Source organism: Sebastes fasciatus, chromosome 14 (genome assembly GCF_043250625.1).
Source record: "Sebastes fasciatus isolate fSebFas1 chromosome 14, fSebFas1.pri, whole genome shotgun sequence".
Taxonomy (NCBI): Eukaryota; Metazoa; Chordata; class Actinopteri; order Perciformes; family Sebastidae; genus Sebastes; species Sebastes fasciatus.
In genome coordinates, this window is record NC_133808.1 from 8,105,480 (window position 1) to 8,122,118 (window position 16,639).

Sequence of the window (16,639 nt, forward strand, 5' to 3'; positions counted from 1 at the left end):
AATGTCTATATGGCGATAATCAACCTTTATCCGATCATAATCAATCATTGTGTAGCCTAACTCAAATGAAATCAAAGTGATCTCACAGTTTCATAATGAGCCAAAAATATTTGTACACTTCTCAACGGGTGGGGTCTGCGCAGCCTGCCGGGGGGATTCAACTCGTCAGGTCGAGACGTCTTTCCGGCGCTGGCTGGCCATCGCATCTCCTCTCCTCCAGTGCAACGGTTGCGATGTTGCGATGACTGATTGCAAGATTCGGGGCGGCTAATTTTGGATTAGATGTGATGAAACAACATTAAATACGACTCCTCGGTCTTGAATAACAATATGTTTGCTGATTGTGTGGATTGTTGGTTGGTTAGCGTTTGTGTCTTTTTGTGTAGACTGTAATGTAACGTTAACTGGCTTGCTGGATTTGTCTTGATATATTATGAAATGTTATTTAGGACGAGCACTTCTCATTGTCGTTAACATGTTGTAGGTTTACTTTTGCACTTTTAGCACAGCTGCTTATAGCTGCCAAATGTTAGGGTAATATTAATAACTTTGAACCAAGTCAGCATAGCTAACATTAAAATGTTGTTCAGATCAATGCTGTTGATCTAGCAATCAGCAATAACTTTGACTTAGAACTCAGCTGGTTTGTTGCTTGTTAGCTAAAAGGTAAAGTTATCTAGTTCACTAACTTTTTGTAGTTTTAGACCCATAAGTAAAAAATAAATATCTCATCTATTTTGTACTGACATGTGGAAAGTGATGCCAGCCTCCCTGGTTTCTGTGGTCCTTTTGGTGAAGCAATTAGGTGATGAACAGCTGACAACCAGTTGCTGCCCATAGGTGGCGATTGTAAACAATACCCAGGTTAGATGGCGGACAATTATCCCATTAGTTATGATTTAATGTCACATCTACTGTTTTATATCTATGCTTGTAACCATATGGACGTAACTCGACACTCACGCCCAATGCATCCTGGTACATGTTGGCACAGCCGGCACTCACTGGGGGATCTATTTCTTCAGTGGACTACATTTATCATCAGCACTGATTGGACATCCACATAAAAGGTGGCACATTTTCCCTTTAATTATCCACCTATGAAGAGAAACATGCGTGGCTTAATCACTTTACCAGTGGATAGTAACTCAAACCACAATATGTTTAGACCTATTTGCCATTTAATGTAATAACTAATTAATATCCAAATAGCCAAAATGTAAGAACAAGGGTCCCACAGAGGTAGAGGGAGAAATGGCAAAATGTAGGAAGAGGAGAAAATCCCACTCCAGGTTTGTGACATCATCTTCCCCACTGCTCACATCCAGACCAAACAGGGCTATGTGTCTGGTTTTCATTTACTTCACCACCCCCACCCTTCCTCCTCTTCCTCCTCTTTTTCTTTTTTCCTCTCTTTAGAGAAAGTAGGAGGAGGAACAGAGAGGTGGCAGAACTCCAGAACTTTGGAAGTTTGTCCCATCCCTGCCTTGAACTCAGCCCCACATCTCCTCTGGTTTGAGACTAGGAGGCTGTCTGTCTCTTTCTGTCTCGACCATTTCCTCCCTTCACTCAGGACCCCTCTCTCTGCACATCTCTTATCAGTGACCTTATCACAGCTTTGCACAACCGGCCTTCCTCTGGGAGGTGCTGGAAAAGCCAGCAAGGGGAATTTACCAGGAGGATAATGACCAAAAGTCCTGCTTGCAGTCATTTTACATAACTGATATACTCTTTTTTTCTTCAAAAAACAAATACAGTGGAATACAGATACTTCAGCTCAGGGTAAGTTTTAAATCTGCGTTGTTCTAAAGGTGACTGATCTTGCAGAAAGAGGTTTCTGCTTGGTTTTTACAAATGCATACTTGCTTTATATCTCAAGTTTGACTTCTTTAAGGATTGACCTTGATTGCACTGTATGTTGAGCATACATAGTGCATGACCATAGCATAGTTTCTAGTCATAACTTGTAAGCTTATGACGGGTGTCATAAACATAGAGTTGCACAGACTTTTTGGCTTATAGGTCATAAATATCAGACAGCATGCGTTTAGCAGCATGACTGAAACATATACTTTAGTGGTGAGAGTGCTGCAAGGGCAGGAGGTGAGCCACAGTCAGGGTGAAGGAGGAGACCTCAGCAAAGTTATGTACGGTGCATGTGAGTGTAGGGGGGCGTGTGTGCTCTCGTTTTCTCTTCAAAAATTTTAAAATGACATTCTTTGTTTGTGCAAAGTTCAAATAATTGTGGTAAGAGAAACAAGTAAAGTCCCAGAAATGCTCAAGCTCTGAACCCAGACCAGTGTTGTACCTGGGAAGTTGCTTTGCACGGAATAATGACAATGTAAATTTGTGATGTACTTTCTATGGTAGAATGCAGATTTTGTGTAATTAACGCACCACGTAATGTGAAAGATTCATCAAATTCTGCTAATTCTGCTGTATGTTATGTGAAGAGATGAGAAATTCCATTGATCATCTTTCAGCTGCTCATTTTTGTGCACTTTATTCTGGAGTGATCTGTTGGTCATTCAGTTAAATCTAAATAGGGAAAAATGTTGGTAATGGTACAGTCACATCCCGTGTTTAAAAATCTCCACACCCACATGTGAGCTCTAAAGACGAGTAGTTGGATGGGTAGATGTTTCCACTGCAGCAGTAGCCCAAAACCACACCCTCTGAAACGAGTGCAGGAGTGGAAAAGTGTGAAGGAAGCATTTTCCACACTACTGGCCAGAAGAACCAGGAGAACCAGGAGGGGTTTTTCTTCCATTGGACAAAAGAGGTGGGGTGGGTAGGTGGGTGGGTTGGTGGTAGTGGGCTGCACTGCACTGTAATGACCCAGGTGTGAGCCATTAATCTTCTTCTATAAGACTGTCCAAGTAGAGGAATTCAGCAATATCTTCATTTCAAAGTTTCATTGTGTGCACGTGGGCTTTGATGCGCAAATTAACTTATTTTATTCTTCCAAGTCACAACTTAATGAGAATACATTGGAAATGATTCTCATGAGCTACTACTTTGACGCAGATTTATGTTTGCATGTAACCCGTTGCTATGATACAGAGAGGGAGAACTTGGTCATCGCTCTAAAACCAGTGGAAACTTGGTGTGCGCTCCAGATTTGACTTTATGTGTTTGAAATATTTTCACATAATTTACTACCAGCCTTACGGCAATGCAACAGCTCCCATTGGACGCTAGTATCGAAATTTGTTATTGGCAGGGCTGCATCAGGACATAACAAAGGATTTTGGGATATACAGCATAAATCAGCATTAGTATGTTTTATGACTACTGTACCCTCTCCAGCTTTTTGTCCATTTCCATGATGCAGCGCAGATGTCTGGAAGGTTGGAACATTTTTCAGAAAAGTCTAGTCTTGGTGAACTACCTCTCCAATGTTCTTTTTTTAGGGGAACAACCTATAATGGCAAGGGGTGTAAATCAGGAGTAACCATTCACCAGGTCTATGGGTGATGGATGATGGCATTATATTTTTGTCATCTTTGATTTTTTTATGGCCATTTTAAGGAGTCAATTGATTGATTGATTGGTTAATTAAGATCACAGGACCCCTAACTTGCCCAACTAACTGACCTCATCCAGTTGTTAACAATGAATATTCAGTCTTTGCTACAAGCTATCGCCATGCGCTTTTCTCCCATCCTGAACAATAGTGCATGAGTGTCACGTTTCAGCCTGCAGGAGATTGGCCATGATGCTTGAACATACATCTGCTAGGTGTCAGACGGACTAATACACACCAGCTGTGTGGAACTGCCTGCCCTTCCTGCCTCCCCCTCCCTCTTTTAACTTTATCATTGATCCTCCTCTCATCTGTGCCACACATGTCATGTCACATCCTTCCAGTTGAAGGGTGGCTTGGGTGCGCAGGTACATGTGGAGGCTAACTAGTGCAAAGTCACACACACACACACACACACACACACACTGTATGCACAATTGATATTTTTTTCACATAAGTGGCAAGTAAGTGGCAGTGTAGAGTTGTCTCACACTCGGGAGCTGCATTACAAATGACTACACGTCCCTCGTGACTCCACTTAGTCTACTGATCACTTAGCTTCTAATTTGTTAACGATTTGCAAAGAGATTTGCACAGAAAAAAAACGGGTCTTTAGAATTGATTTATGCATATTGGCTCCAATAACGGTTGTTGACAGTATAATTGATATGTACAATGTTTTAGTCTGTAATAAAGCGTTAAGGAAGCTGCTAAAGTTGAACCAATTTGACAATATGACCCATTAAGCCCAGCGCATAACGTGTGGTTGCACATTAAGGTTTCTTATTAGATGCACATCATCTTGGACAAATTCCACTTGCTTAATTTAAACTATGCAATACATTAATTTCGTCTATACATAGGCTATATGTCTGTGTGTAAGAGAGCATCTGCAAGTGGGAGGGATCATATTTAACACACTTAATGATTACATTTCTGCTACACTGTGGCTGAGGAGTTGGTTGCCAAAAGAAATGCAGCTATGTGGCAGGATCTCCACCAGCTATGCTCACATGCAGTTTTTTTGGGGTCTGGAAAATATGATTGGGGTGAAATGTAACAGCCCCCGTTGAATGTACGTGTCTGTATTGGCAAAACGTCCACTGCACCATATAGACATCCCACTATCTCCAGTATCAGCAGTGAGCGTTGCATTTAATGTTGCTCTATACAATATCCAGGGCGTTAATATAACATTAAACAACTATCGTCTCCGGTCCCCCGGAGGGGGTTCTTACCTTTAGCGCTGTTAGCTACAATGTGCCGACTCAGCCTTCACCATGTTGAGACCCCTGCGGAGGCAATAGAAATGCTCCCAATCTCGCAATTAGCACCTTTAAACATAGATCCCTAATTAGAATTAGAATTATTACTTTTTCATTCATTCATGGAGAATGTGTTGGTACTACTTTATTCCAGTAAGGCACGTGTTTGTTCAGTGTGTATGGGAAAGGCCTAGACTAGAGTTAAACCTGATTTTTTTTGGCCACTTGGGGTCCTGTAAACACAAAACTTGACATGTTATCACCTTTTAGGTTTGTATGGCAAACTTATTAGCAAACAGCTGCGATTGTACACATTCAGATCTACATTAGTAATATGTTTCTGAAGGCCCGATGAACGCAAGTCCAATATCCACTCTTCTCTGTAGCTGCTAAATGCTCCACTATGGTCATCAGCTAGCTGATAACTTTGTCACCTGTAGTGCTATTTGGTGCTGGACAGATAGCATACAGTTTAGTTTTTAGAGCTATTTTGGTCTAACCCGTTAGCTATGTGTTGAAAAATAAAAAATTGAAGTGTGAAGCCAAGCCTTATCTTGTACCTAGACGCCTTTTAAAAGTCTGTATTTAGAGTACTTAAACCAGTGTGAAAATGTACCAATGGCAGGAACCCCTGGTGCACAAGGACCTTTTTAGCACTTTTTGTTTTTGTGAGGTGACTGAGTCACGGCCCTCTTCCTATGCTAGGAGGCCCGCTTGGTGTAGCTGGGGTAACATGCAATTAATTAGGGCCCGAGCACAAAAGTGCCAGGGACCAAACGGTGGCACGAAGTGCAAAAAAAACTATTGTTTTTGCTGAGGTTATTATTATTTTTCTGCTGCGAGATTACATTTTTGAGGCACTTAGGATGCACGAAAACTGGAATGCGCATCAGAACTTACACTTGATATCTGTCATTGAGGCTGCTGGAATTTTGTGCTGTGCTGCACTGTAAGCTCGTGTGAATGTGTTTATGTATGTGCATGTTTATGTGTGTGTGTGTGTGTGTGTGTGTGTGGTCTTTGCTATAAATGAGTGTGTGAGGTCCAGCTGCAGACGTGCTTCAGAGTGCCTTTAGGCACACTGCAGTGTCTATCTCGCTCCGTAAATCCAAACTGACAGTGTTAATTATAAATAATACCACTGAGCAAGCTATTCTGTTATATACAGTGTACGGAGCAGCATGTTCTGCTCAATGTATAACATAAACTGCTCACTACTTAAAACGCTGAGCTCTCTTTGAAGCCTGTCACTTTATAGTGGTGACTGGATTACACATGACGATTAATTGATGACTCAGCATACACGCCGAGTGGACCTCAGCAGGAGAAAAAAAAAACACAAACATGCTAACAGATCATAACTCCCCATGTTCTTATGTTTAAACCATCATGATGTTATTATACATATATGGCTGTCTCTGCTATGCTGACAGACACAGGCATGCAACATGATAGATGTACCATGGATATCTCTAGCTTCTCATAGTGCCTTTGTGTAAGATTGAAAAATGTCGGACTTTGGCGACTCCTAGTGGCGAAAAAGACACATGCTGATATCCCCCAACCTCACATTGAGCTTAATCCTTTTTTTCTCATTCTTCTCCAAACAAAAAATAGTTTTTTAAGAAAATATCGTAACATGGTCGGGCCATGAGACTTCATAAAACACCCCTGCCATGAAAAATATACTCATTTCCCCTGCAGCCCCCCTCTCTTTTTTTCTTTTTTTTTCTCTCTCCCGCCCTTTTCTTTCTCCTCTTTAAAAAACCTACACCACATACATTACACACACACACACACACACACACACACTAGACCCTTATACAACAGACTGCCCTACACTGTTGATAACCTCCCCCCAACGCCCTTCAACCATCATTTGTTATTTGTCTCATTTTGTTTGTTTCGTTAGATTTGCCCCGTCGCGTTAACCCTGTCATGTCAGCCACTGTATTTTGTTTTGTCTTGTCAAGTAACACCTGTCTTGTCTTGCTTCACTAGAAGCTGTGACCTGCAGTTTATACAGCATGTGGCGCATGCAGTGAGTGAGTGAGAAGAAGAAGAGCTTTGACTTCCCTAGGAATGCCAGTTTGCTGACAGCGATTGAGATTTATACCAGAGTATAAGTAATAATCCAATTCATCAGTGAGGAAATGAAGTTACCTTTTGTATTATCCTTTTTTCCCATACAATTTGTGAGTTCCTCTGCCAAGATCTTAAAGCTGCATGATCAATATTTTTTTATATTAAAGCTCCACTTTTTTTTTTTTAACAATGGATTAAATGAGTGATGTTAAAGGGGTCACTCGTAGTGACAAACCCATACCGAATTATCAGCTCCGCAGTTGACAATTTTCAATGGAGTGTTTTTGCATCTTTTAGCTCATCATTTTGATTTTCTAGCTTATAAAACGTACTGTTTTGGTTGAGTGTCACCGCTCACTTTAGCCTCGTTTCCAGCAGCAGCACACAGCTGTTTTCAGTGAAAAACCTCTGATAAACTCACTGTACGTGACCTGCTCTGCACCAAACGGCTGATAGACAGTTAAAGACTTGCTCGTAAACATAGTGGAGCATTTAGCAGCTAAAGAGCCAGATGTTTATGAGTAGGTGAAGACCAAAAGGTCGCCGTAAACATGAGTCCAAATGAATGTTAGTGTTTCTCCGTGTCTGCTGAATGTCTAACATGCAACTGTTTACTATCATGTTTGTCATTACAACTTAAGAGTTCTGCCCCTGACTGGCAAAAAAGAAATGTGAATGTAGCTTTAAGTTAGTGAAGTAATATATAGCATATTTTTTACTTTCTTTCTTAATTTTCACACTAATGTAATTCCCCATGCTTGCCATTGTTTTGGCTGCTCGTATCAGAGAAAACAGGACTCCACTGTGCTACTGTGTTTTCCTCTGCGGCGGTGAGGGGAAGCCATAGTGTTGACACATTGGCCAGGCCTGGCAAAGTCTGCAGTGGTTTTTGAGTGACCTGAAATCACATGAGCATGAGTGGAGAACACAAACATCTGCTGCAGTGTCTAAGAGAGCTTAGATTTCCTTGAAATAAAGAAACTTGATGATTTAAGTCCTATATCTGGATTTTGACAGCATGTGGGGATTCTGTTTTTTTTTTTTTTTTTAACTCTCTTTACTTGGTTGGTATATATTGTCCAAGCGCTTTACATGTTTGTTTTATAAAGTAAAGATTATCACAGAAAGTTTCACCATGATCTTGTCGGTCACTATAGAATGACCCCACCCAGTTCAGAGTGGGCAAACACTTGTATTTCGTGTGACACAACTCTGCAGCTGCCTTCTAATGTGTGTGTTTAGTTCAGTAACTGTCCTCGGTCTTCAACTAAATGGCCAACATTGTTAAAGTTGTATAAGTTCCTGTGCGTTTTGATGATCACATTGATAGGCCTGTCTAAAAAGTGAGTACAAATGTTACTGGTTATTTCCCCACCAGTTCAGAGTTTGATTCTCGTCTGCAAAGTGCGGTCTGCATAAACAGCAGACACAGCAAAGTATAAACACGGCAACTCCAACAACCTCAACGCCTGCAGTGTTGCATTAAACACGACAGCCATGTGTTTATAATTCATTATTGCTGTGTATTGTGGATGGCTTTGATTCAAGCCTAGCTGACCCAGGTTTTTCCTATCCTCGTGAAAGGGTCTCTTTTACTCCACAGCAAATAAATCCTTTAATTTCAATAGGATTGAAGTGCGCATTTGGTAAGATCAGAGGGTAACGGAATCCACTGTAGACAGGCAGGGACATTTTCCAAAACTGAGAGTTAATAATATTGGTATGTGTTGTTGGCCAAAATTTAGAACAACAAAAATCCCTTTGTCTACCATACGTATTTTGCATTTCAGTCTAGGACCCGTGCAGCTTGTGGCTTGTGTTAATTTGGCCTAGGCTATATGTTTCATTTGTATTGCTTGGCAGAATTCCTCTCTCTTAATTTTTGTTTTAAATTGCTGCAACGATGAGCCCAATTTGCACTTGTGCCAAAATTTATACTGTTGTATTTATATTACTGATAAGGTTTTTTCTGGCTTCCCTTGAGGCACTGGTTGAGGTAGCCTAAAGTTTAGGGAAGCAGTTTTATGACTTGAGGGTTGCCAGTCGGATTCCTCAGGATATATCTGAGTGACACTCAGGTGACCCATAGGCAGTTAAAAGTGAAAATAATTATTGGGGTTAATCAGAGAAAATACAAAATAGGAGCGACAGAATTAAAAAAGAAAAAAAATATATCATACAGTACATTTTGCATTTTACAGTCCCCCAAGTTTTCTCACACACAAAGACATTGCCATCTTCCCCACATAACATAAGCCTCATGATTTAGTCATATTCCATTAAATAAGCTCATGATAAAAGACTGATGAACAGTACAGATGTTTTATGTGTGCTGTGGAAATTGTCTGTTATACTGTGTTATACCTGCATTTTCCACTAGAGGGCATTGGTCATTTTCAGTGTTGTCACAGTTGTGCCTCAGCATCCATGATCCAAATGCACTCTTGTATTTCCAATAAAGTAGATAATACAGTAAATATCTAATTTCCCAAATGCCACTTTTCTTACAGTATACTCATTAGAGCTGCCCTTAGTGCTGAGCCTTTATTGCGTGACTGCCAGCAGGCCCAAAGGCTGTTAAAGAGACTCCTCTGGGACTTTACCTTCAGCCCCCCCATCATTAGTCTAATGGTTAACACTTTATTGGTCATTGGCCATGTGAACCATCTAGGGTCATTTGAATTTTCTTAGACCCCCTCTTTGTTAGTGTTTGTATGCTTGTGTTCAAAATCCTTCCTAAATGCAGAGAGGAGTGGTGAGACACATCGCAGTTGGAGGTTTGGGTTCATTTGGGTGGCAATTGTTTTTCTCACATCCGAGTTTTGCAGTTTTAGGTTTGATTCAGTGTAATTAAAATGTAATTGCACTGGCTGCTCTTGGACCTGGACCCACATTATCACCTCAGGGTGGTCTGAAATTGAATAGGTTTTGTGTGTTTGTGTGCTTGGTTGTCTATCTTTGTGAGGACCATGGTGAGTTTTAGACCTGGAGAGTGAGGAGAGAAATCCTTACTTCTCAAAGGGCTATTTGAGGGTTAAGGTATCTCTAGGTTAAGGTTAGTGTAAGGGCTGTGGGTTGCAATGCAGCTGTGATAGTTAACTTGAGGGATAGGCCCACAGGCTATAGGGAATGGATAGTGTCAAAGAGTCCCAGTCTGGCTGTGGCTACAGAACAATTGTGTGTGTGTGTGTGTGTGTGTGTGTGTGTGTGTGTGTGTGTGTGTGTGTGTGTGTGTGTGTGTGTGTGTGTGTGTGTGTGTGTGTGTGTGTGTGTGTGGTATTGCAAAAGATTGATGAACTGCATTAAGCTGTGTTTATAACCTGCTTGAAGAAACTTTGATTTTGGGTGTGGTAACACGGTTTGCATACAGTATTTGATCATATTTGAGTTAGAGTTAGATTTTCTGTATGCATATTCTCTCTTTCTCCTCTCAACATTACATACTTACTGTAGATGCATGCATACCTTCTCAGTAGTGAGCCATGTGTGACCTTCCTTTCATTTCCTGTGACATTACTTAACATCACAATGGGGGAAAACCTGACTAAATAGAAAACACACACCCCTGCTGTGAAACTGGACTTTCCAGTCCAACACCCCGCTTAAGAACACTTTATTTGGTGAGTTGGAAAATTCAGTTCTTGCCAAGCAGAGTTAATAACTAAAGCACATTGGCTGGTAGTTTTAACAGGTGGTTTTGATCATTACCACTCTGTGCTTCAGGTCTGCTACTGAAACACCTACACATACTGCAGCTCCCTCACTTACAAACCAAAACCAAAAGGTTTTTGAAACGTCTGTGACCAGAAGTGCTGCTGATTCTTTCTCGTTTTATTCCAACATAGCAGCCTTTAATGACAGATACCATGTCTGTTTTAAAGCTTGGGCAGGATGCTTGCCACTGCCTCATGTTAATGTGAAAAAGTTCAGCAGTAGTAGCAGTAGGAAATCTCACATTCTTACACATACTGCAAAAAAGGGCTGACAGGAGACGTGTGGTGTGTCGAAGATTAGATGTTGCACTCTTGGCCAATAAAACAAGCTTATGCAATGTTGTGTGTTATATTTAGAGAAGCAGTAAAGCAAAAATAGGGAGTGCAACAACATGTCAAATAGGATATTCCTATCCCAAACTTAAAATAAAATACAATATAATACAAATACAATGTATATTGACCCCTTTGCTGTTAGTAGCCTAAAGATGATGATGTATTTCTGTGGGCAGAGTGTGTGTTTTTTTAACAATGTCTGAAGAAAATCCAAGTTTTTCTGAATATCTACTGTCATTCAGTCTCTGGGACCGTGAGTGTTTGTGTCAAAGGGGACCTATTATGCCTTTCCCTTTCCTTTAGTGTGTTATATAGTATATTTGTGCATGTAAAAGGGAGTTACTCTCCCTCACACAGAAACACTGCTCCTGAACTGCCTTAAACGCCTCACTTGAGATCCTGCCTTTTCTTCCGAAACGTGATGATGTCACCAAGTAACACATTTGCATAACGGCTAGTTTGGCATGCCCTCAAACATAGCTAGTTAGAGCAGAGCTGGAGCAGAATCCAAAGAGTTTGGTTCGGTTGACCAATCACAACAGAGTGGACCAGCTGACCAATCAGAGCAGACTGGGCAGGAGCTAAAACAGAGTGGTTTAGACAGAGGGTGAAAAGAGGTGCTGCAGCACAGCCAGTTTGACAAAAGTAAAGTGTTTTTTGAACACTAAAGCATGTTAACATGTTAGAAACCCTAAATACAGGTAGGGACCTGAAGTATGAAGTATTGGTCAGGCCTTGTGGTTTTAGGATAGGGCTGCTGGTTCAAATATTCATATCATATTTGCTTCTGGTTTCTCAGGTGTCCCCTCTGCTGTTTTGGTGAGAGAAGATGAGGAGGCATCGGTTGTTACCGCTGTGTGCCCTCCTGGGCGTCCTGTTTGCAGGGCTGCTCCCCAACCTTGAGGCTCAGGAAGGTAAGTCAAACAAAGTTCATCTCAGCTGCAGTCAGCAGGATGTGTTAATTTTGCAGATGATCTGTCTGCCTGTAATGTGTTTGTTTTTTTTCCAGTTTTCAGCAATGCTCTGTGGGATATTTTTTTCATATTTTTGCCCCCCTTAAAAATATATAATCTACATGTGCACCTGTTCTTGTGTTGCAAAGAAAAGTGGGATTTATAAAAGTGCTTATGACATCTTAAGAAAAACAAAACATATTAATGTAGATAAAGTAATTACACAATTTTCACTTCTAATGAGCATTGTTGGTAAACTGGCTATTTTTCAATTATTGATCATTGTAATTTGTTTTTTAATCTGAATTCAAAATGTGTATCTCGACATTGGACAACAAATAGAATAGAGGCCTCAGGAGTGTTAGAGTACCAAGTCCAGTCAGGTGCTTTTGATAAACAAAGCAGAATGATGCTGTCAAACTTGACTGAACTAACCATTTCAGTTGTATTGTGCAACAGTATTAAGTCCTGTTCAGACCTGGCATTAACATGCGTCCTGAGTTATCCGATCACAAGTGGACAGATTTAAGTATGTCTGTTCACACCTGACATAAGAATGCGTCTCCACATGCGTCTCCAGTGACCACTTGTGATCTGATCTCACCTCCCCGTGCTATAAGCAAATGAACACATAGTAAACACATGGCTAATACAGCAGACGTTGTGACATAATATTACAGTAATGTCAATAGTAATATCCTACATATTCATAAATTTGGGTGCATTTTATTAACATTAAAATAAATGGTTATTGTACCGGCGGTCCCCGGGGACCTCCATGCCGCCAACACTGCTGCCTTTGCCAGGTAACAGCGAGGTATAGAGCTTCAGAGAGCCGGGGCTGCAAAGCGCCGAAACAAAAACACCCGACACATCTCAATCAATACAATATATTCATATGAGGAGCGCAGACCCGCGGATCCAAGCGGGACATCAGTTGAGTAGGCGGTCCTACAATGTGGCCCAGACCACATTTGCGTACACACTGCTAAAAGAATGTGGCCATATGTGGACCATGAGCATCTCTGAATGTGGTCTGAGCGATAAGATCCCAATGCGTCTTGAGTGTATTCACACCTGTATTTAGAACTGTCCACTTGTGATCAGTTATAGACGCATGTTAATACCAGGTCTGAACAGGGCCTTAGTGTTAAGCACCAAAACAATATTTTGGTACCAAACACCAAGCATCTTTTCACTAGTCTTCATTTTTGTCCTCCAAACACTCTCTTCTGAAGATTGTGCACACGGGTTGGAAGCTGATATATACTTTCTAGTGGATTCATCTTGGAGTATGGGAGAGGAGAACTTTGAGCATGTCAGACAATTTTTGTACAGCTTGATACAATCACTGCACCAGGTTGGAGGGGACAGGTTTAAGTTTGCCCTTGTGCAGTACAATAATAAGCCTCGAACCGAGTTCCAGCTCAACAGCTACCCAACAACACAGGGAGGCCTGTCCCACATCAAGGCTATGCCATACCGTGGTGGGGGCACCCGGACTGGCCTGGGCCTGGATTTCCTGATTCGTACACACTTGACCACTGCTTCGGGCAGCCGGGCTGTTGAAGGTGCGGCCCAGGTGGTGGTGGTGCTAACAGATGGCCGCTCCCAGGATGACGTGGCTGAGCCAGCTCAGGTGCTGTGGCTGGCAGGCGTGGAGGTGTTTGCAGTTGGAGTTCAGGATGCAGTTGATTCGGAGCTCAGGGAGATGGCTAGCAAGCCCCATGACACTCATGTATTTAGTGTAGACTCTTTTCTGACTTTGCGGGATATAATCCAAGATTTAGTAGTGGGGCTTTGCGACGCAGTGACCCGGTCAGGGGGTGGTCCTGTGGCAAACGAGGCCCCCGTGGCTGGAGGAGGGACAGGTAATGAAATGGGACCAGTGTCACTACCATTACTAATGTGTCTACATGTGCAGGATGAATCTGCTGCATATGTGGCCGTGACTGGATTTGATTATTAACACAATCAAGTATTTTTTAACCACAATAACCTTTCACTATCCACCTGCAAAATTAACATCACTTGTTTTGTCTTACCACACTTAATATGTCCCTAATGCTTTAAAAGTCACAATAAGATCTGCATGTGATTGACATCCCTACAGCATCTTAGATTAGGGTTTAAAAATGGCACAGATATATGCCTGTGCAAAGCCAGAACAAAAACAAACAAAAAGTATGGATTGAGAGAAAGCTATTTTAGCGATGTGAAAATTCTGTCCCAGGTGCTTTTAAATTTGGTAGGGATTTGAGTTCTGTTTTGGCATACAGAAATAACCTCAGTCATAATTTAAGACACCATTTTGGTATGATGCCTGTTTGTATTAGACACAGCTGTATGTGAGAGGACACAATACAGACAGCAACAGAATAACTCAATCCATATATTGACACCCCAGACTGACATTTGTTAAGAAAATGGACTCGAGGATGCCTTACCCTTTAAAACATCACATCTCAAAATCAATCAATGAGCTTTTAACAATAGCTAACCATGCACCACTGCTTATGTGTCTTGCATTTTGTATGTTTGTTTTTTACCAGTCACAATGTCTATCTGTGTAAAATATGTCCAATATTCTGTTTCTGAAACAGCGATGAACCTGCTTGGACTCATCCTTGACCTGCAGAAGTACTTTGAGAATATTTTCATGTGTAGATGTCCAGAAATGATGTACAATATGTTACAATACATTACTGGAAATTGCTGGAATCAATAAATACATTCCTCTGAAACTATATACATAAAATGTCAAGTACCCAAAGAAGACATTACCTTTGCCAGCATACATGATTCAAATTGAAATTAATTGAAGACATCACTAATGTATACATTTGTACTCATTTTACATGAAATCACATGTAATATGTTCTCAAGTACTGTTAACCTGTAGGCACCAAGGATATGCCACAGGGTCATGACTGGTCACTTTATCTGAGGTCCGTAACAAGAGTCTGCATGGGATGGCTGAACTCAATGGAGCTTATATTGTACAAGGGACACATCATCCAAATTTAACAAGGAGCTTTGTAAAGGTTTAATGGACAGCTTAATGATTTTTCTTCATGCAGTCTTTTTCTTTTGACTCCATAGTATGGTCTCATGATGGAGTGACCTTGGTTTAAAATTAATTTTATTCTGACAATTCTGAATATATCCTGGCTAGTTATGGATGTTTTTGTACTTTTTCCTCTGCAAATTGATTTAATAAAAAGGTATCAATGCATTATTTTAATCAAATTTAATCATTATATTACTTGTGATAAACAATTATAATAATTATATAATTGTTTTTACACATTTCAAATGCTTTCCAGCTTTCCAATTCTTAATGCTCAAAAATGTTATACATTTATTTCTGTAAAAGAAATAACGTTTCAGTTCAAGTAACAGTCACTCAGCCACTTTAAACATTTTTTGGCTATTTCTCAATTATCTTTCTGTACCAATCTAAATTATGTCAAATTGAATTTGCTTTACATTGTAGTGAAGTTATAATCTGCCTTTATGTGGGAAAACATCAGTTTGTCTGGAATTTAAATGTTTTTGGCCTCATTAAGCTGTTAGTTTTGACCATATAAGATGTGGAGGATTAGCTAAATGAATCTTATATCAGTGGTTCATATTCACACTGACTATCATTATCATCAGTCATCTGTTACTGTAATCTATAATCCAATCCAAATAACCATTCTGTGATAGGGGAGAAATCACACTATAGCATACAACAATCGTGACTGAAGAATGCTAAGCTAAATTTAGGGGAAAAATTCAACAAATTACATCACTTTAGGAAATCTCCTTGGTTCAGCCAACATGCAGTATGATGTGTTTTGCAATGTTTGATTGATTTGTCCACTTTTAATGTTACTTGACATAATGATATGCCAGCACGAGTTCTTTGATTGGATTCTTTGTCTCTGTCTCACCATGTTAACGCTTTCACACGTTCCATTTTGTTTTGTTTTCTCTCTCTCTCCTTAAAGCACAAGATTCAGCTGACCTAGTACTCTTAATTGATGGATCACAGAACGTTGGAGCAGCAAACTTCCCCTTTGTGCGTGATTTGGTTTTGAGAATCATTGAGCGCCTTGATGTGGGCAGGGACACTGTTCGGGTGGCCTTGGCCCTGTACAATGGTGACCCACAGATAAAGTTCTATCTAAATAGCTATAACAGCAAATCATCAGTCCTGGAAGCGGTGAAGGGCCTTGCCTACTCAGGGGGTGACGAGTCTAACCTCGGGGCCGCCTTGGAGGAAGTGGCCAATAGCCTTTTGAATCCATCAGCTGGGGGCAGGGCAGACGAGGGTGTGCCCCAGATGTTGGTGGTTATCAGTGCTGGGCCAGCCACTGATGATACTGGTGCCGGTGACCGGGCCCTTAAAAGGGCTAGTGTTATCACATTCGGCGTGACGATTGGTGACACGGCCACTGCAGATCTGGAAGCAGTTGCTACAGATAAAAGTTTTGTCCTGTCAGCCCCTGATTTCAGAGCAGTGGCGAGCATGGGTGACCAGCTGCTCCCATACATTAACGGGGTGGTCCAGCGCACCATTATAGTTCACAATGAGTTCACAGAAGGTAGGTAACTTCTCTGTAAATCTTGGCGAGGCATTGTGGTTGTGGAAGGGTACAAAAATGAAAAGCCCCAAAGAGCTTATAATGAATAAGTATATAGCAATTTCAAGTTTAGCACAAGCATATCTTACCTTGCACACTATATTACAATCACGATAAGGGCTTTTAACAG

At 41.0% G+C, this 16,639-nt stretch overlaps 1 protein-coding gene across 6 annotated transcripts in view; it reads left to right on the forward strand.

The window, feature by feature from the left end:
• The first annotated feature begins 1,449 nt into the window (after positions 1-1,449).
• col6a3 (collagen, type VI, alpha 3) overlaps positions 1,450-16,639 on the forward strand; it is a 114,212-nt gene continuing 99,022 nt past the window's right edge. For 2 of the 6 annotated variants that reach the window (XM_074658477.1, XM_074658479.1), the window contains exons 1-4: positions 1,450-1,782; positions 11,725-11,839; positions 13,117-13,749; positions 15,874-16,470. In XM_074658477.1, coding sequence (XP_074514578.1) covers positions 11,755-11,839; positions 13,117-13,749; positions 15,874-16,470 — 1,315 coding nt within the window. In that variant the 5' untranslated portion in view covers positions 1,450-1,782; positions 11,725-11,754. The remainder of the gene's footprint in view (positions 1,783-11,724; positions 11,840-13,116; positions 13,750-15,873; positions 16,471-16,639) is intronic. The other 4 variants (XM_074658475.1, XM_074658476.1, XM_074658478.1 and 1 more) reach the window with 3 other exon arrangements.